Source organism: Arachis hypogaea, chromosome 20, assembly GCF_003086295.3.
Source record: "Arachis hypogaea cultivar Tifrunner chromosome 20, arahy.Tifrunner.gnm2.J5K5, whole genome shotgun sequence".
NCBI lineage: Eukaryota > Viridiplantae > Streptophyta > Magnoliopsida > Fabales > Fabaceae > Arachis > Arachis hypogaea.
Window position 1 is genome coordinate 128,885,060 of NC_092055.1, and position 22,078 is coordinate 128,907,137.

Sequence of the window (22,078 nt, forward strand, 5' to 3'; positions counted from 1 at the left end):
ACAGATATGCTATGACTTGCTTCATGAGTACCAACAGAATCCGTCTAATTCAAGTAATGCATTTGAGGATTCTACACAAGAGCTACAGATGAATGCACACTACAAGAAAAAAGATATTTAGCGACAAATTTTTAGTGGCCATAATATTATTGCCATAATTTCTCATTTTAAAACCAATTTTTAGTGGCAATTGTATATTTACCATTAATACTATAAATTTTAACGGCAATTTAAACTATAGCCACTAAAAAGAAGCTAAAATTTTAAAAATAATAACAAATTTAAAATACTAAACCAAAATTATTTCCACTCTACTACTACTACATTATAGACATTTAATAACATTTACCTCTTAATATTTATTAAAATATTAATAATTATAATAAAATTACATCTTAAGTAACATTTATGCTAAAATATTACCAAATATATATATATATATATATATAATATTACCTATTCCTAATTATTTATTCACATTTACAAGAACAAACAAACTTTCTAGGTCACAAAATCAAAATCTCTCACTCCTCACATCCAAATCTTACTCACGCTGCAATTTAATCACTTATTTCTTCGCGCATTTGCTTCGATCTCGCTGGATTTCAATCCAGTCTCGCTCTTGCTCGATCTCGATCTCGATCTCGATCTCGCTCTCGCTCGATTCTCGATGGAGCCAGCAAGTTCGACTTCACCGTGCAGAATGACGGTGATCAAGTCACGCTCAAGACCAAGATTGTTACTGCCAAGATCACTGGCACGCTCATTGACGAAGACCCGCTCGCGATCTACACCATTGATAAGATTCTGCTTCCCAGGGAGCTTTTCAAGGCCCTGGCTCCGTCTCCTTCGCCCGCGCCCGCACCGGAGCCAGCCGCCGCGGACGCTCCTGCATCCCCGAAGAAAGAGGGAAAGAAGAAGAAGCAGAAGGCAGCCGACGCGCCGGCAGATGAGGAATCAGCGCCTATGGATTCGCCCAGTGATGCCGCCGATGACAGCGCTGACGACGGTAACGGCACTGTTAGGTTTGACGGCGTCAGGTACGGTAACGTCATCTTCGTGGTTATGGCTTTGTGCTTTGGGTTTTCGTTGCTGTAAACTGTGAGTTCTGTAATAAAAAGACAAAAAAGAAAAAGAAAAAGTTTCTTAAATTGTATGTGTTGCTTTAATATTTTTCTTACAAGAAAAAGAGAAATTTTTAGCCATTTTTTGTTATAGTTAGGAAATAAAGGGAATTTGAAATGCTGTTTCCTTTATTACTGTATTTTTATTTGGTGTCTTTTGTAGTGTGTGTATTTTTAGCTGATTATTACCATTGTAGTTTTCTATTTGTCTTATGATCATGCTGCTAAAATGTTGAAAGTTTCTATCAGCAATGGCAATGAATTAGATCATGAGATTTTTTTTATCTATTTTGGGTTCATATAGCTCATCTGCTAGATATTCAGAAGCATGTGAACTTATTGGTGCAAGATTGGAGGATCCTGTATTGACTGTGGTGCTTCAAGCATGTCCTTATCTTAAACGGTTGCTGTTGCTTGGATGTGAGGGGGTTAGATCAATTTCAATTGAGCTGCCATATTTAGAGGAGTGTAAGCTTGATTTTTATGGTCTGGGAAACTGTTCACTTTCTCTTATCTCTCCGAAAATTGAATCCCTTGAGGTACAAGGCTGTAGTTGGATCAGGGTCCCTTGAGGTGAAGCATCTTTTTATGAAGGTTGAATTCACAGGGGACTTTGAGGCTCTGCAACCCTTTCCAGAGATTGATTTTGTCGAATTTTTCAATAGCCATCCAAAGCTGAGGAAGTTTGATATCCATGGAGCTATGTTCGCAGCTCTGTGCCAGAGGAACAGTCTGAAACATGTAAATTCATAATAGGCTAAATATTACTCTTCTGATTAAGTGTGCTCTTAGAAATCTTATCTAATGCTGATATTGATTCATTTTGCAGGTTGATCCTGGATTTGTCATCCCATGTTTGGAGGAGGCTGTAGTCACTGTAAGATCACCACTAAATGCTGAACAGAAAATCAGTACTCTTGAATCCTTGTTGAAGTATGGGAAAAATTTGAGGACCATGGTTATAAAGATTCTTCAAATGAAGAGCTGCCACACCAGTGCTGATGATTTTTTTTATGAGATTTGCCGCTTGAGATACATGAACCATGAGAAGGTACGAATAGAATAAAGCTTATAGAAGGCAATAATTGTTTCTTGATGCATTCATAATATAGGAAGAGGGTGATGAACCTTGTTTCACTGGCATGGTTGTTGCCTTATGAGTTCAAATCTTAGAAATAGGCTCTTTATTTGCCTGAATAAGGTTATGGACTTACTCTTCCATTAAGTGGGTGAGTCTTGTGCACTAGTCTACACTTTTTATTTTTCATTTTTGTATTTGTCAAAAGAGACTTTTGTATAATTGACACTAGAGAGAGTGAGGGTACCGAGACTTTTTTTGTGCCAATTGAAGGTTCTGAGTTCGTTATATATATATATATATATATATATATATATATATATATATATATAGTTGCCTCGAGATTTTGAGTTGGTTGGTGTATGGTGGTAATTGATAATGTGTGTATGTGGCAGCCTCATAAGACGATTTTCAGATATGAGGATGATACGTGTGATAATACGCAACCTAAGTTAACAACTACAACGGTGTCACAGTGCACAGTTTTCTATACTATTCCCTTGCAGACTCTGCAGAGTTGAATCCAAATGGTGTTACTATTGTTTTGGTTTTGGTTATGATTTTTCTTTTTAAAGGGGAATTATATGTTTAATATTGTAATCTGTATAATAATATAAATATTTTTCATATCAAATAAAGTGTAGAGTATGGACTACTATGTGTGCAACTGATAAGAGTGTTCTGGGTCTTTCTTCCAATGTCTTATCCTCCTACTATTATTATGTAAGCAAAATTGGTTCAATTAAGACCTTTTTTCAATTCTGTCTTACTATTACTAATTAGTAATTAATCCTTTTTTCTGACTCCTTTTAGGGCTTGGTCCCACTACCAGGATCAAACAATGAATCTTGGTGCCAAGGGCCAGATGGATTAGCTTCAAGATCTGCTGAATACTACAAGCAAGGTGCTCGATTTGCCAAGTGGTAAGTCATTCTTCTTTTATTCTCTAAGAAATTTTCTTGGGGATAAGATCTATCGAAATTGAATGTAACTGATTGTATGCTTTTGTATTGTACAGGCGGACAGTTGTTAGCATTCCATGTGGTCCTTCTGCATTAGCTGTTAAGGAAGCAGCATGGGGACTTGCACGATATGCTGCTATCTCTCAGGTATTGTTTCACTATTGACTCTCTTTCTGTTGAAATTAGCTCATTCTCATAATAATAGGTGCATTTCCTTAGTTTATCCTTTTGGTCTCCATGCATATGTGAAAAGTTAGAATTGATTTACCAATTATATTACATATATGGACATCATTTGTGTTTCTTTGCAGGACAATGACCTTATTCCAATTGTAGAGCCGAAAATTCTTCTAGATGGTGATCACCCGATTGAGAGGACATTATATATAAATGTCATTAGCAATCTCTGCTATATCTATAGGGCAGCAGGAAAAAATCTCTGCTATATTCTATACTACTTTGCAGGTATGATGAACAGTTTGTTATTGCTGCATTTGATAATGCTCCTACAGCTGATTCAGAAATGTATAGTAAGTTGGACAAATCTGTTCGTGATGCCTGTGAATCAAAGGTAAGCTATGTTGCATACTTGCATGGATGATTTACATTCATAATCAATTTCTGTGTTTTTATTTTTAAAAAAATGTTCATTTTCGTTTCAAGTTTAAAATCTGGAGAAAGGCTGATCAAAAAATTAAAATAGCACATATGGCAATATAGAAAGCAGTTATGCCTTTGCTGCAACTATTTGCAACCTTATGTGTCTTGTTAAATTGTTCTCGTGGTTTTTTAACGAATACTTAGTGTTGCCTGGAATTGACTTTTGAAGTAATCTTCTAACATTTGTTTATTTGGTAGGATTAGGAGTGTTATATTCTTATGGTTTCATTGGTAGAATTAGGAGTATTGTATCACTGTTATGCAATTGAAGAGAACTCTTACCATTTGTTGTATGCAGGCACTTATGAAAAGTTATGTTGCAACTGGCTCAGATCCTGCAAATCCTGAGAAATTTTTGGCTTACATGACTCCAACACCTGGACAGGTATGCATTACATTTAAATATGGATTTCAATTTTGAAATGCTTATTCTTTTTATTAACAGTTTTGATTAACTTTTTATTTGTCTTTGTGCTGGCAGCTGTCAAAGGATATATATGATGAAAATGATTGCATCTATTAGGATATATATTTAAATATACATTTAACTTTTTATTGTACCTATTAGGATATATATTCAAACTTGTTTCCATGCATTATTCAGTAATTGCATGATGGATTTTTAACCAATGCAGAAAAATTTGCCGAGAAAGTGTAGAAAATTGGAAGCGGCTAGAGAGATGTTGGAAGATGAAGGAGATGATGACAAACCTGATTGTTAATTAAAAATTGGGAACTTTGCTTCATTCTCACTGCTGTATTATTGTATTGCATCTGTGCTAGGCTCTATTTGTTTACTTTTGATCATTAACTATGTGCTAATCATTGATGTAACATAGAATTGTAGTATTTGTATTGTTTAAATTTGTATTATGTTTTGTTACTTTTTAAGAGAATTTTATGTATAAATATTTAATTGAATTTAATAAAATATTTTATTTTGTAATAATTAATTTTAATATATTTATATTATGTACAATAATAATAATTGTTGGTAAAAATAATTTGAAATTTTAGAAAAATAATAAGTTGTTATTTTTAAAAGAGTGAGTATAATTAAAAAAATCTGAAGATTTTAGCGGCAATAGTAATGGCAACTAAAAGTAAATAATATTACAATTTTAGAATTATTTTTAGTGGCCATATAAATTGCCGGTAAAATGAGTTTTGGCGGCAATATTAATGGTTATTAAAAGTGAATAATATTGCAATCTTAAAATTACTTTTGGTGGCCATATAAATTGCCAAAAAAATGGCCACTAAAAATTATATACTTTTTGCGGCCATTAAAAAGGTCTTTACCGACAAATGTTATAATTGCCATTAAAACCTTTTAGCGGCGAAGCATAAGACGGCTAATGTCTAATTGTCAGTAAATGTATTAGCGGCTATTTTTATTGCCACTAAAAGCAAAATAAATGGCCGCTAAAAGTGATATTTTTTGTAGTGGCAGAGCAAGATGATGATGATGCTTACCAGTTGTATATTAGATCAAAGAGGAGGGAAAAGGGTTCATTTGTGAAGACTGAATTTGATCATTACATAGAGGAAGATGTTCATCCTTTGAGTGCCGACTTTGATATTTTATCTTGGTGGAAAGTGAATGGAGATAGATTTCCAACACTTCAAAGAATTGCAAGAGATATATTTGCTATCCCTGTATCTACGGTTGCTTCTGAGTCTTCTTTTAGCACAAGTGGTTAAGTAATTGTTCCTCATCGTGGTAGTCTTCATGAAGATACTGTGGAAGCTCTTATGTGTAATCAAAACTGGTTGTGTGAAGCATATCATCAAAGAGGTTATTTATGATTTAACTTTTCTATTTGTTTATGATAATGTTAAATTTATATATAGATTGATTAATAAATAAATTTATTATTTTTAATTTTTAGGTGAAAAACCTGATTATCAAACTGCAAATGATTATGATGATGATGATGATATTGTATCTGAAGTCATAGACTAGTGATGGTGTTGTTGTAACAAATGGAATGCTCATGGAGATATGAAATTAAATAATTTTATTTATGTTTATGTTATTTACTTAGACAAAGACTTTTATGTGTAATTTAATATTTGATGGTTATGTTGTGTATGAGATACTTGTGTTATTTGTGGGATAATTTATGTTGTTTGAATACTTGTGTTATTTAAATGCTCATGGGATAACTTGTGTTATTTGATGGTTATGTTGTGTATGAGATACTTGTGTCATTAAAATATTTCTTTTTGTCAACCTGCGGGTAGGGTCGAATACCCGCGGGTTGAGTGCGGGTAGGGTTAAGGTTGGGTTCAAATCCTACCCTACCCTACCCGTTGCCACCCCTAGCTTTGGAGGATCGTAACCAATTCTTAAAGGTTATGCTGATATGGATATAGCAGGAGATCTTGATGGCAGAAAATCTACTTCAGGATATTTATTTGCTTTTGCTGAAAAAACAAATCAAGATTGAAAAAGTGCATTGCTCTATCTATAACTAAAGCAGAATATATTACCATGGTTGAAGCAAGAAAGGAAATGCTCTAGATGAAAAGATTTCTTCAACATTTGAGAATAAAACAAGATAGATATGTTATCCATTACGACAGTCAAAGTGCTTTGGATTTGAGCAAGAATGCAGTGTACCATTTGCGTACAAAACACATTGATGTCAGATATCATTGGTTATGCCAAGCTATTGAAGAACAAGATTTCAAGCTTGAGAAGATTCACATGGATGATAATTCTACTGATATGTTGACAAAAATTGTATTACGAGATAAGCTTTAACTTTGTGTCAGGTTGATCGGTATGGATTCTAAATGATTGCTCTAAATTTTTTCCAGTGGCTAGAGGGAGAGAATTGTGGGGTTCATCCAGCTAGATGCACAGTAATCGAGTTATTATAGATGTTTGAAAGTTTGAACGAAAAAGAAAATTTTAAAATGTTATGCACAGTAACCAAGTTATTATGCAAATAGTAGATTTTCTAAAAGGTTAAGTGCAAAATGCGTTTGCGTGCAGTAAATGTGCAAAAGTTGAAAACGTATAAAGAAAAAGGATCTTTCAAATAATACATAGTAAAAATTACTGTACAACATTTGAAAAATGAAGCGAACCACACTTATAAATAGCGCAAGGATTTCATTAATTTTTTCATATCAATCAATGAGTTAGAAGCAGCTAATAAATAAACTGCTAAGAGATAAATTATTCCCGAGACAAAAAAAATGTGAGTATTTCTCAAATATCTTTTGGTGTGGATTTATACAGCAAAGATATTTTTGGGTATCATCTCTATCATTCTTTAGTAGTACAAATTTTGTAGTATTTGAATAGAAAGGTGATCTCACTAAAAAAATATAAGAATGTAGAAATGATACTAAGTAATTATCCTGAATATAGTGAACTTTTTTGTTGGAGTTTGGCCCATATTTTTTATTCGATTTTGGAATTTTCCACGTTAAATATTGGTGCAAGTTACCATTCATACAATAGTGTCCGTAGAGTACTATTCACGTATATTGTAGAGTAGTACTATTTACCGAAGACATATATGCACTGTTGATGTATATGTTTGTTGGTATTATATTATTTACGTATACGGTACTGTTGATCTATACGGTTACTATTTATTTGTATTGTTACTATTCACTGATATGGCTTTGTTAGTATTTTTCTACTGCGTTGTGGTATTTAACAGATTCTGTGAAGTGTATTTTGGTACTTATTGTCACATTTAGACATCTCCTAATTTGTACTGAAAATCAACCCTTGAGCCCAATAGGTAATGGATATTCATGGAGTATACCCCTCTCCCACCTTCGATCCCCATTTAAAAAAATGCCTCTCATATCCTCTCCATTTTTATCCATGTAAAAAGCGGATATCCGGAGATATCTGTGGATGTATGTTAACCTTTGAAAAATTTTAAAAAAATTACCACAAATTATAATATAATTTAATACAATTCAACCAAATTCAACATAGTAAAACATAATTTAAATACAAATTTAACATAATTCACATACATATTAAATATCCAACATAGAAATTAAAAAATAAAATAAAATAAAACAAAAAATTAACTTTTATATATATATATATATATATAAATATAAGTGAGGATATTTTTGTAACTTTATCATTTTTAGATATTTAACGAGATTCCATAAGACGAGTATCTCTATAGTTCTATCTCCTTTTCTATCTTTATTTATTTGCAAGAATGGTTCCATCCATATAGAATTTCGTAGATATTTGTTAAGACTCTTGTCATAAAATATTTGCAGATACATACTTTTATAGAATTTTTATTGTTGCCATCTCTATAATAGCACTTGAGCAATTCAATTCCACTTCATAACCTCATCAATTTTATTAATTAGGTTATGATTTACACTCTTATATGATGTCTTGAATTATCTATTCTACAAATCACAATTTAGGTGTTTATTCAAAAGTTATTTTTTAGTTAGATTTCATGCATGAAATAAGATATAAATCAAATAGACTATTAGTGAATTTAAATCATCTTATGTTCTTGTATCATATTTTTTGTTTCTTTCTCTCAAACATAAATTAAGATTACTAGTCAAAGAAAATGGTTAATTACAATTACAACTCCTGAAATTTATCAATATTACATACATAGCTTTTTTATTGATCTACTATATACTTATTTTTCTTTTATTGTGTTATATATTAAATTGAAATTGTATTAATAATATAGGATAAAATATATTTTTTATTTTTAATTTTTATGATTTTTTTAAAAGTATCCCAATCATTTAATTTTATTTTTAATATTTTCGATTCATTCAATTATGTTCTTAATATTTTTTATGGAATTAACATTAATAAATAATTTTGATATAAATCGAATACGTTAAATATAAAATTGAATGGAATTAAACGTTAAGGATATTTTTAAAAAAATTACAAATATTAAAAATAAAAAATATACTTTATCCTAAAAATAAGAGATAAAAAGTTATTTTTAAATTATATAATTGTACTATGTATAAAAAGCTTGTAGACAGAAGAATAATTACAAAAACCTTCATTCTTTTGACATATATCTAATTTATCCTAAAGAGAAATAGTATTTGTCGCTCTAATTAGTTATATGTAATTTTTCTACTGATATTTAAATCTTACTGTAAGAAAAAATAGATTATTTTGACTTAGTCAATGATTATTTTTCTATATATATATATTCCAAGTTCCAAGTTTCAGTTTGGGCCAAATGTCCAAACTTGAAACTCAATAGCATAGGAAAGTAATCTAACGATTTAGGCATTTAGACACTACCTACAAAAAAAAAAAACACTTTTATGCACTCCTAAAAATCGGGAGAATGAAAAGATAACCAATAGTCCAATATATATTCTTTGTTAACTTATTCTTCCCGATTTTTCTTGACACAAAAAATATAACTCGATCAAAAACAAAAAAAAAATTCCTTCTCCTTTTCAACTGAGAGAGTAAAATATAATTTTTAATTCTTTAATTTTTTTTATATTTTTTTATTCTACTTATAATATTAATGGTGAAAGATCACACACTTTACTCTCTTAAGTAAAAAAAATTGAGAAGATTCATTCGATTTCGGATCTTAAATAGCCTGAATGGCATATATCATCTTTTTTTTTTTTTTTTTGAACAAGGGAACTCAACATAATATAGTTGAGCGATAATAAAATCAACAAACAAATAGAACATGTAAAGACAAAAACCAAAAAATTATTTCTAGTGTCATTTCTAGTATTGTCATCTTTTCTTTCTTAAAGGAAGGTTTTAATTAGGGCATAGCTTAAGATTTATGATAATTAGTTTTTTTTTTAACAAAAAAATATTATACTAATACTAAAGAGAAAAAAAAATAAAAAAAATCTTATTTAGTATTCATTAATTGTTGTTAAATAAAATCAGTTTTAACTATTTTTGGCTAATTTATTTTAATTACCAAATATTTTCGTTTTAACATATCACTTGATGACTTTAAGTCACTGTTTGAAGTTTATGAGTAGAAGGTTTTTATTAGATTTTTTTATAAATTTTAAAAGTAATAAATTTTAAAATTTTTACTTAAATCTTTAAATAAATATGTGTTTATAAAAGAGTGTCTTTAAAACACTCTTTAGCAAGGTTTTTCTTATGCATTTGCTATATAAATATACGTTGAACGAAACATGAGTTCTATATTGTAGTCACAATATATATAATGGCACGTAATTAAGTTAGAATCATACAAGAAAATTCCCATCCAATACATTACGTGAATAACCATAGTATAATAAAGAATAGGGACATATTTAACCCAAATCTTAATACTACAATAGATTTATAGGTCATTCTATTTTCAACTAATATAAAATTAAGTGATTGTTACAGTACTTAAAATTTTAGCGTCTAATTTGCTAAAAAATATTAGAAGTTAATATTTAGTTTGAAAGATATAAAAATAAATAATTTTTAAATATTAATATTTATTCTAAAGATAAGTTTAGTAAATTTAAGAAAAAAGATACCAAAATTTTTTTTATTAAATTAATTCTACCTCTCATACTTAATAATTATGGTAAGTGTATATTAAAATCACACAATCAATTATTAAAATTATTTATTAATATAAAATACATGTTTAAATATAAAATATATATTAAAAAATAATTAAATAATACATTTATTTATACATAAATGCATAATAATTAATTTTAATCGTTAATTTTAATGTACCAATAACATTTGAAGAGTGTTAAAGAATCAGTAAATTTTGTGATTTGTAATTATTAATTAGTCATTATTAATGTTTTTAATAATATGAAATTATATCTAATAGTATAAGATTATTCATTTTTTTTTATTAGTTAAATACTGATCAAATTTTAATAAAAATGCTAGACCTCTGGACTTTGCGTTTTTGTATGCATAATATCTTAACACATCTGACATAGTGTTTCATACTTCCATATATACTTCAAAAGCTCATAAATATGATATAATATATACATATAGACAACCCATGGAATTTACTAAGTTTCTTTAAAATTTTAAACATACAGACATATGACACATACATTATATAACATATATATTTCAAGTAAAAAGACATCAAATGAGTTTCGACATAACAAATTAGACATTATACAACATCATCATCATATATAATAATTAAGGAAGGTCGTTCTTTGCAACCATGCATATTCATATATATTAGTAATAATACCATCCTATTCATTTATAGGACGAATCATCCATGGGGGAAGAAGGGTATTATTAGCACGAGCATTAGCTGCCATGTCTTCATTATGTTCGCCATCACTTCTACCTTGTGGGAACCCACTGCATATATATGTATATATATTTACCTCCATGATTAGTATTTATTAAGTTTTTTAGTTTAATCAAAGTAAAAGCTATAATGCATAATAACATATAATTTTTAATTTTATGCATATCAAATAATAAGATGAAACACAAACAAAATAAAATATCTGACAAAAACAATGACTAGTAATATTAAATTAAGATATTCAAAATTTCAAATAAAATTTAATTTTTATGTATTAATAAATATAAAAAAATTTATATAATTATTTAATTACATACGTTTTTAGATAATTATTTATATAATAAAAATAAAAATAATTATGTAATTGAATATATACATAAAATATTTTTACTGTAGTAAAATTAATTTCATTCAAATAACATATCTCAATATTTCAGTGAATGACATATATTCCACGTACATTGTTTGAACTTTGAACTATATTATGTAGGTAGGCCCTTTATTAGTCCCAAGTCTCAACACTTACTTAGTTACATATGTTGCTATTGCTTTGAAAAGGAAAAACAAAATGATCTGTTTGGAAGTTGATCTTAAACACAAGTTATAAAAATAACAATCCCGCTACGTTACCAACATCATTTCTGCCAACTTCTGCCAACTCTTATTTATAACTGTGCTTAATGGAAGTGTTTTTATGAATGTGTCTAATAAAAATATATTTTTTATACCTGTGTTTAATAAAAATGTCTTTATAGATATATTTTCTGGATGTGTCTCTTTATATATGTGTTTAAAATATAATAATTAATTATTGTTGATAATAAGTTGGCAGATAATACGTTAGTATCCTATAATTTTCCTAAAAATAATATAGAACAATACGTATGAATTGTCATTAACTTTCCGAAGTATGCTTTTAACTTATTAGATATGTTTTTTTGGATATATACATAGTTGTAACTTGGATGCATTATTATAAATATATTCTCAAAAATCACTTTCTTCAAAATATAATGAAATTAAATGGGAGAAACAATTTTATGAAGCACCTCTATATGCATTTATAAAAATTTCAAGCAGAAAAAAGAGTAATACAACCTGAATAGGTGATACAATATGTGACCGAAAAAATGTGATAAAGTAATTAATAAAGTTAAGTCTTGCTTGTAAAAAAATAATAATAATAATAATAATAATAATAATCTGGATTTTCTTGTGTCAAAAAATAAATTTCCGGACATCCTTTTGCTTTTTTATTTTGTTTTATTTTATTTTAATTTTGGAAAAGTCCCATATTATATTATTCTCTTAATAAAACTCGTTCAAAATAAGTTTATCTCTACAGTGAATTTTTTTTTTCACAAAAAGGGTAGCCCTTGCAACAATAATGCTCATTGCAATTAGGGTAAATTAAACTTATTAAACTTTATATGCCTGAACTTAACGCCATGTGAATTTAAACAAAAAAAAAAAAAAAAAAAACCTGGAACCTCAGATGAAATCTCTGCGGCATTGCCATGTGAATTTTAATATCTAAATTTTTAAAGGAAAGTGTAGTGTGACTCTGAGTTTTTAAAATATACAAATTGATTTCTTGAACTTCTCTGAGTATTGTTATATTTAAGCAAAAATAAGAGCATTATACCTCCTTTAACTTTTATATATTTGCAATTTACCCCCTAGACATTTTTAAGCATGCAAGTTTGGAGACTAATAAAGTACACATGTGGTAAAGTTTATGGGTAAGGTACAATTAATCCTTTAAATTATATATTAAGTGGTTCGACTTTATAAATTAACTCCCTTTAGAAAAGTTTCTTTAACTCTTCTGCACACTGGTTTCATGCAGCATGAGAATGCAAAATAATAAATAAAAAATTACCAAAGGAATATACACACATAAGCTCAATAATGGAGACATGCTTGGTTGAAAGTTTCAGAGCAACATGAAATTAATTAAGAAAATATATAATACTAACCCAATGTTCATCTCCGAGGATTGAGGTGCCACAACAAAGGGGGTTAGATCCATAAAGTTATTTTGCAGCTCCAGTTGAGCTTGTTGTGTGATTGCTTTCTCTTTCTCCTTGATCTAGATTTCACTCAATTCATGTGCTCACATTCAGTGAGATAGATTTAAAATTCAGAGCTCAAACTATGTATAAAATCTTTCATGCTATTATTGAAGAGAGCGGAGGGGGAGATTTTGTTACATATTTTTGGGAATTCGATATTGTGATTTTTATTTTAATAATATTATTTTTTATAAATTTATATAAATATAAAATAAAAAATTATGTATATGATGATATTATCAAAAATAGGAGTGATAATATTATTATTTTATCCTTTTTTATATAAGGATATCCATATCTAATTTATTTGATCTGATTAAGGATTTAAGATTAATTTTTAAGTTTTATAATTTCAAAATAATTAATTTTATTTAATAATACAGTAATAATTTCTCATCCAAAAAATATGAAAATATTAGTACTCTATAATTCTATAGGACACAATAATAATTAAAGAAATTGTTACCTTCTTAGCTAGCAAGGTGTTTTGTTCTTGTAGGGTCTTCTCCTGCAATATTATACAACAGAAAAAAAAATAAAAAAATCTACACAAATTAAATTATGATGATCTGTCTACTTACATTGGTTGATCACCGTCACCGGGATAATTAATAAATAATTAATGTCAAACTAGGTAAATTTATTTGACTTGCGATATGATAAAAGAATATAGCATATTACGACATATATAAATTTAATGAGAACCTAACTAACTGTAATGACTAACTTGATAAATTCAACAGAACTAATTAATTAAGTACCCTTTTAGTTGTGTCAGCTAATTCTAACCACTAACTTTCTACATTTAGTAAGTCTAACCATCACTAACTAACTATATATAGAATATTAGGTGACAAAAATAAATTTGATTATACATGTGAATAAATTGGTATAAAAGTTTAAATACAAGTGAGTTCAGTAGTTCACAACTCTCACATGACGGTGTAAAACTGTTTTAATGAAGCTTTTCACATTATGAGAATTGATGAGATATTCTTGTGACAATTTCTAATGATTTAATGAGGAAAAGAAAATATTTTATCTCTATGTTTTGTCAATTGTTTCTTTCAAATTTTATATGCTTCATTAACTTTTTTTAAAAAAAATAAATTATCTCTCTTTTCAATATATATAATCAAGACTTAAGTACTATGATCTTCTTTAATTCACAGTATCTATCACTGTATAGATTTTTTTTTTATTCAATATATATGTCAGTATCATATTTAAATGTATCATTTATTGATCAATTTTCATATTTATCCTTTACATACAATTCAGTGTGTTAAATACAGTTAATAATATAATATTTATAAATAGTTGTTAAATTATATGTAAGTTTTCTTTGTCAAAAATTAAAAAGTGTAAGTTTGTTTACTAAATCCCACATGACATAATTATATAATGAATTCCTAAAAAATTTGACCTTTGATCTCTATTTTCATCTCCTCAAAATAAAAGTTAATTTGTGAAATCCCATCTTGTAAAAAAAAATAAAGAAAGAAAATCCCCAAAAGTTGAATAATAGCTAGCTACTAGCTAGTTCGTGTTCATAATTTTTTTTCTCTCTCTTCAAGCTAGAAAGTGTATTTTCTCATTTATATAACTAAAAATCCTCAGATATTCATTAATAAACCCCCTTTTTATTTTGTGAAAGTGATGCAAGGAGAGAGTACAAATTGAAACAACATTTTACATTGGAAATCATTTTCATTATTTTATTACACGCTTTATATTTGTTGTGTTTAAATATTGTATTTGAAAGAGAAATTAAATACAAAAATTTAGTATAAAAATATAAACATTTTCTTCTACTTTTAGAATATTCTGTATATGATATATAATAATTTAGTGTTTTTGTTTTTATCTCTAGACCTAAACATTTTTTTTTTTGTTCTTTATCTTTATACGTTTTTATTCCTATGAGACGGTTACTTAAAAAAAACTAAAAAATGATTATACACTCTTTCTTAACAAGTAAAAGTAACCAAGACTAGTCAGGTTTGGTTTGTTAACATTTTTTTAGAAGATGAAAACACAAATATTTTGTTTTGTTTTAGAGTTTAGTAAATTAAAAAAAAAAAAGAGTTTAAGCGTTTAATTTTCATACATTTACATTGTAAAATATTTTTTATGGTTGTGTAATGATAATCGTTTTTTTGAAAAATTATTCACACAGTTAATATAAAAAATAGTTAGTTTTACTAATGTAGCATTATGTGATTGGATGCACGTGTAAAATGGTTTTATATTTACAGTGCATCAAAATTAAATTTATTTTTTAAAATATTTAAAAAAATCTTTTTAAAATTATCTTGTAACTATTAAAATTAAAAATATTTAATATAATATTATATATTAATAAACATTTATATTTATCTTTATATTTTTTTAAAATTATATACTAAATATAATTATTATTATTATTTTAAACTTATTAAAATTAATATTTAATTTAATTTATCAAACATTGTACAAATTTTATAGAGCTATGCTCATAAGATATTTTCGAAATGTAAAGTTTATACAAACTGAGACTAACCTTTTTCTGAAGCACTGAGATATCCTCATATATGAGTTGGTTCTGCAAGTTATATATTAAATATAAGTAAAATCAGAATCATCATCACTATATATATGGCCAAAAACACCCAAGGTTTGCATGGTTTTACTACCCTTCGTGATCTAACTTGTTTGAGGGCAGAATCAAGCTGCTGTTCTAAATTCTGAAGCTCTTTTAGACTTAAGCATTGCAGATCTTGTCCCATAAAATTCCTGAAAAAGAAAAATTAAAAAGCATATAATATAGGAACACAAACCCTTGCTTTTACTTAATTATTTTCTTTGATACCTTTGATTTCTCTCTAAGACTTCCACCCTTGCTTTGAGCCTTGCATATTCTAGAGTCCAATTTTCCTGACAGCGTGGATAGATATGAATAATTGAATAATCGTAACGAATTAATAATAAGTAATTAGATAAAAAAAAATTAACAATTCATCAGAAGAGTTAAATCCAAGCAATATTACTTCAGTTGTATTCATTATTGTCCTATAATATATACTACTTCATGAGATGTATCTAGTGAGAGTGAGAGATATGTCGTATTATTTATAAATGAATTAAAAGTTGTTAAAAATGTTAGTTTAAAAATGAATTATTCTGATTGTTTTTGCTAATTCTATATTCCGATGATGCGACGATGACGACATACATTTGGTCCTTGATCATTTGCAACGAGCTGCCTCTCTGCATATGAATACCGCTCATACCTTTCAAGTATCTTCTCCATGCTGTGAATTCACAAATAAAGGAAATGTAAAAAAATAAGATTTTACACATTTATATATATGGCACTATCAAAGGTTGAAACTAAATATTCAAACAGAAACCTCACTTGAAATAATTAGAACTACTAAAATTATTCAGATATATTTAATCTGGCATGGATAAACTGTTGTGTATATATTTATTTTCTGTCTTCAATTTTTGTCTCAATTTTGTTTTTCTTTTGCTTTATTTTGACATATAGTTTATATACAAAACAAAAAATTATTTTTTTAATGTCCTATCTTTATTTTATATTTTTACCGTTTTATTGAATAAATTTTTTAAAAATAAATACCAATTAAATAAATGACTTATTTTTTAAAATACTACGAAATAAATGGCTTATTTTAAAAATACTTATATTTTATATTTTAATATATATTTTATACAAATAATTAATTAATAACTAATTTTTTATATATACATAATATAAATATTTTTTTAATATAAAACTTATCGATTATTCAACCCGTCTTATTATAAAAATTTAACTAAACTGTTACCATAAAAAAAAAATGGCTAGTTAGATTTTTTGTTGGATTTGATTGACAACAGGGCAAAACCTGTTGTGTTATATCAAAGGGATGAGGGTGATGCTTTTGAAACAGTAAAACAAACACGTACACAGTACACTTATTACATGCCCATGAGAGACCTACCAGTGACTCACTTCACTAACTAACCCTTCTTTCATTCCCCATAATAACATATCATATATTACTATAACTTTTCCAATTAACTACCTAATTAATTAATTAATATTCATATATATGTAATGTTAAGAAAAAAAATAAAATAGTTCAAATTTTATCTTATTTAATATTTATTAATTGTAAAATAAATTTTAACTATTTTTATTATTATTTTTGGTTATCAAACATTTTTTTTTATATATATATACTACATTACTACTCCCAAAGAGAATAAAACAACATGACTTTCTCTAAAGCTTTAATTTACATGCCATTACTAGATAATGCACGCATGTTAGTTCCCAATCTTTTCACAAGTACAAGCGGGGCCAAAAAAAAAAAAAAGAAAGAGTTAATTAGAACAGCAAATGTTTACACTGTTTTATCAAACAAATTAGTCACTAATGACTACTATTAAGCCAAAATTCTATATATGAACAAGAAATAACCCTAGTAAAATGCTTTTCCTTTTATATATTAGGAGACATATATAACAGTGATGAACTTAAGCCTATATTTAGGGATCAAGAAGAAAAAATAAGAAGACAAACAAAGAAAAAGAAGAAAAAAAAGTTACAAAAATGGCAACAATGAAGATCCAAAGGCTTATACAAGTTAAATGGAAAAAAAAAAAGCCAAGTTGTAGCTAGTTTTATATAATTAATTAAAATAAAATTATACTTTGTTCAAAATAAAACAGTGGTTCAGTACAGTAGTTAGCTAGATTTAATTAGTTTTAACCTGCAAAAAAATTAGGTCTTAATCTTAATCTTGACCACTTCAGCTTGATCTCTAAGCAATTTTTTCACCTAAAAAAAAAGCATAGATTTGCAGAAATTAGGGTAAGAAGTATTGAGATACCAGGGGTCACTGGAGAACTGAAAGAGCTTCCCTTTGCAGGAGAAGACGATGAGAGCCACCTCAGCATCGCAGAGAACTGAGATCTCGTTCGCCTTCTTAAGCAACCCCGCTCTTCTCTTCGAGAAAGTGACTTGGCGGTTGATCTTGTTCTCTATCCTCTTCAATTGCACTCTCCCTCGCCCCATTCCACACAATTCAGCACCAGAACTTTGATCAAACACCTTGTGTGCGTGAACCACCGACTTAAGATTCTAATCAAACACTATATATATGTGTGTGAAGATTGTTGATGAGATTATGAGGGTGTGAGGTGTGGAGTGTGGACCGTACAATAATGAGTTGAGATAAGTTTGGGGTCTATGTGTTTATCTTAATATAGATTGCTGAAGTTTCTTTGTTTGGAATGTGTGAATGAGAGAGGTTTTGATTTTGGGGGTTTTGGGTTTCTTATATGGTTTCTGTTCTGAATTTATTTTGGACGTTAGAATCAGGGGAGAAGAAGGAACAAGGCCATGAGGGTTTCCTTCTATGTCAATTTCTTCTTTATTATTATTGTTTACACTCAAAGGGGCAAAAGAGGAAATGTAAGGCTGGGGAGAAATCATGCTATTGTTTTAGAAATATCTATGTACAACTATGAAATGCGTCTATAAAAAATTAATTATTAAATTAGTTTTTTTTATAAAATATATACTTATATTTATATATAGAGAAAGTCTAGGACCAGTAACTTTTGTGTTTTGTGCCATCAAAAGAAAAGTGAGTGATCTCTCACCATTGGATGTAATCTCACATCATTAAAAATACTATTGATGGCCAATTGATGGTTACAAAACACAAAAATTACTGGCCCCTAGCACTCCTCTTATATATAAATATAGACACCTAAAAAATATATACAAAAATATTATCACTAATTTTTTATTTTCATATAATATTTTTATCTTCTATATATAATGAAAATATAAAAAAAATAAAGTGACAATTAGGTCTCTAAAGATTTCGACCTCAGACTAATTAGTTTTTTAAGAAAAAAATATTAATCTGATTTTCACTATGATAGTAAAAGATAGACACGTGATATCTTTCTATTAATTTATCACGTAAAACTTAGTAGTACTTGTATGCTTATTTAAAAAATATTATCATCCAAATAATAATTTTTAGAGCGAAACTTCACATGTTTTAGCAAGATTTGTGATAAATAAAGAGTAATTAATAAAGGTTATATGAAAACTCAAAAGATAATAAATATTTCATTGTTTAAAATTATATAATTTACATGTTCATGTGGCAGCAACGAAACAGGCACCACTATAGATAACGAAATACATAACCAACTTCATTTCATGATCATTTCGCACTATTCGGCGGGACATACATGTCTACTGGTTGTTATCGTGGAGGGCCTATTGATCTTTTTTTTTTTTCAAAGACTAATTAGTACGAAATCGAAATTCTCAAAAATCTAATAGTCATTTTACTCTAAAAAAATTAGTACATAACTATTTTTTATATATCTTTTATTATATATAATGAATAAAAAATATTTGTTATTATTATCAAAATTTAAATACAATCATTTTTAATTAAACTATAAGTAATTTATCCTTTTATCTAATTTTATTTTATTAATTTTATATTCATTTAAAAATAAAAAATGAATTAATAAATAATTAATATAATGTTTATTAATACTATACGTTAGTATATATAAGAATAATGTTATTTTTGTATATATTTTTTATATATTTTTTAATTTTAGCACTACAAATAATTGATAAAAAAATACTAAAACTAAAAAATGTGAAAAAAAAGTATAGAAAAAAATAACGTAAATAAATTTTTTTATATAATATTCCAGGAAAAGAGAAAAGGGATAAATCGATAATAAGCCAAAACCAAAAGTGGTTTTGAAAACCCACTGTGGTTTTGTTGAATGCGTTGTCGGATTCGGATTGGTTCATGGGAACTGTAAGGACGGGGCCTTATCATCATGACAAATAATAAATATTTTTAATAGTTTTTTTATGAACGGTCCATAGCCCATACTCCATTTTTAAAATATTTAAAAAGATAAAATAATTATTAATGACATTAGAAAAATGTGAAAATGAGTGACCTTTAATTAATTAAGTTATCCTAATTTTTTCCACCAGCTATGCTAGATAGCTAGAAAATTTTTGGCATGAAAATTTACTTTGACCAATCAAAAAGGGAAGCCTAATTAAGAAGAGTCTGTAAAAAAAAAAAAAAAAAAAAAACCGGAAATTGGAAGAAATTTAAGGAGGAACAATGGCCAAAAATCGTTCAAGGAATATGCTTCCAAAAGAAAATTTCGTACATTAGAGAGTTCTTCAAATAAACTTGGGTAATTTTTTTTTCGGTGTCTGGGTAATTCAATTATTTGATCATATATGTGCCAATTTGTCTGATTTTTTTGGAAAAGAAAAATAATAAATATCTTTAAAATAATTTTTAAAAAGTTGGATATAGAGAATACAAAACTTGTAATTTAATTCTTTTTATATAAAACATTTTATTTTTTATTCTCTAACATGTATTCATTAGCAAAATCATCTACACTTGGCTTTTTAAAAATTTATTAATTATATTTGGTAAAATAAAATAAAAATTTCTTTTAATATATATGCATAAGTGAATAAAGTAATATTTGGTAAAATCATTTTTAAAAGCTAGGATAACTAGATGACAAAATATTAAATTAATTAGAAAATTTGAGTTTACAAGACATGTACTTTTGTTCCTTGTCTTTTAAAAAGGTATAAAAAGATGGTAAGAAAGAAAAATCAATAATTTTGATGATTAAGCAATTTGGTTTGAATTTTAAAAAATATAAAATTTTTAAGAAAGAATAATTATTTTCGTTATGCTGAATTAGAAATTAATTTTGATTTGTTTATCAGTTGAAAATAATAATACAACAAGTTGATAAACATAGATATTAATTGAAAGTGTATTAGTGCAAAGTTTGATTAATTTAAAGATTAAAAATTAACTACTTAATTAAATATTTCATCCTAAGATTATTAACTTAAAACTCATAAATATAAAAGTTGATAATATCACAAATTGTTATATTTGTGGTGTAATTTCACTAACTATGAATTAGTATAAACAAGTGACCTAGTTAGCTTAGTTTAGTGCGACGGAAGTAACAATGTAATGACTCTTAGAAAGAAAATTATAAAAAAAAAAAATTGGGTATGTATTATGTCTCTACATTTATTTTTTGTGCCAAATCATTATTCATTCTTTTGGTTAGTGAATATTAGTTTGTATCTTTGGTGTCTTCTTTTTATATTTAAGTTGAGTATTTATACTATTAGTTCGGTATTTTAGGTGTAATTGAAACTTGATTTTGGGTAAAATATTACAATTTACCACTTTATATTTTTTGTATAGGAATTTGGTTTTGGTAGAATGATTACCCATTTAGGATCTCTTTATAAAGAATTTAGTTAAGATAAAACAATATCATTAATTACCACTTTATATTATGTTAGAGATTTGGTTAGGATACAGTAATTATTCAATTTTATAATTTTATTATATAAATTTTATGCTTCAACTGCCACACCGCGTTTTCTAACAAAGATCCTTTAATATTTTAAGATTGTGCAAATTATTATTTATTGTATCATTTTCTGCATATAAGTCAATTTTTCTATACAAGTCTATACAAGTCATTTATATTTACGCGTGCACGTTCTTCTTTTTTATTTTTCTCTTTCATTATCGTCGTCACCAACACCTCCTCCTATTATCGTCGTCACTAACACCTCCTCCTCCTCCTCCTCCTCCTCTTTCTCCTTCTTTTTTCATTGGAATTTCTTCTCCTTTTTCCTTTTCCTCCTTCTCCTCCATCATCAGTTATCTCATTGTTGAAGATAATGAATAATTCAAGTTCAAATTGTTAATTAAACCAGAACGAAATTGATTATTGTTTTTGTTTGTGAAAATTGTTGTTCATCGTTGATGGTTTGAATTGAATGTAA

General features: G+C 27.4%; 2 protein-coding genes across 5 annotated transcripts in view; one reads left to right on the forward strand and one right to left on the reverse strand.

Moving 5' to 3' along the window:
• The first annotated feature begins 458 nt into the window (after positions 1–458).
• On the forward strand, positions 459–4,773 carry LOC112783360 (uncharacterized). 2 transcript variants are annotated; one of them, XM_025826289.2, is made up of 9 exons: positions 473–1,040; positions 1,429–1,865; positions 1,954–2,175; positions 2,842–2,925; positions 3,016–3,125; positions 3,221–3,311; positions 3,476–3,735; positions 4,123–4,209; positions 4,460–4,773. In XM_025826289.2, the coding sequence occupies exons 2-8, from the start codon at positions 1,608–1,610 to the stop codon at positions 4,130–4,132; spliced, it is 1,035 nt and encodes a 344-aa protein (XP_025682074.1). In that variant the 5' UTR covers positions 473–1,040; positions 1,429–1,607; the 3' UTR covers positions 4,133–4,209; positions 4,460–4,773. The 2 variants fall into 2 exon arrangements, with proteins under 2 accessions (XP_025682075.1, XP_025682074.1); XM_025826290.2 differs by lacking the exon at positions 2,842–2,925 and having other exon boundaries at positions 459–1,040.
• Positions 4,774–10,813: 6,040 nt separating this feature from the next.
• The window catches only part of LOC112785279 (agamous-like MADS-box protein AP1), a 247,152-nt gene continuing 235,887 nt past the window's right edge, over positions 10,814–22,078 (reverse strand). Inside the window, exons 2-9 of one of the 3 annotated variants that reach the window (XM_072229935.1) lie at positions 18,060–18,280; positions 16,391–16,469; positions 16,028–16,092; positions 15,852–15,951; positions 15,719–15,760; positions 13,643–13,684; positions 13,081–13,193; positions 10,814–11,151 (exon numbers count right to left, since the gene is read on the reverse strand). In XM_072229935.1, the coding sequence (XP_072086036.1) occupies positions 11,040–11,151; positions 13,081–13,193; positions 13,643–13,684; positions 15,719–15,760; positions 15,852–15,951; positions 16,028–16,092; positions 16,391–16,469; positions 18,060–18,244 (738 nt within the window). In that variant the 5' untranslated portion in view covers positions 18,245–18,280 and the 3' untranslated portion in view covers positions 10,814–11,039. Of the gene's footprint in view, positions 11,152–13,080; positions 13,194–13,642; positions 13,685–15,718; positions 15,761–15,851; positions 15,952–16,027; positions 16,093–16,390; positions 16,470–18,059; positions 18,322–22,078 lie in introns of all 3 variants that reach the window. The other 2 variants (XM_072229936.1, XM_025828736.3) reach the window with 2 other exon arrangements.

Bases quoted from the DNA above. Each gene is read 5' to 3' on its own strand.
- LOC112783360 (XM_025826289.2), top strand. From the start codon at position 1,608: ATGGTCTGGGAAACTGTTCACTTTCTCTTATCTCTCCGAAAATTGAAT. The intron at 2,176-2,841 runs GTACGAATAGAA...TATCAAATAAAG, and splicing joins GATACATGAACCATGAGAAG to TGTAGAGTATGGACTACTAT. The intron at 3,312-3,475 runs GTATTGTTTCAC...GTTTCTTTGCAG, and splicing joins GATATGCTGCTATCTCTCAG to GACAATGACCTTATTCCAAT.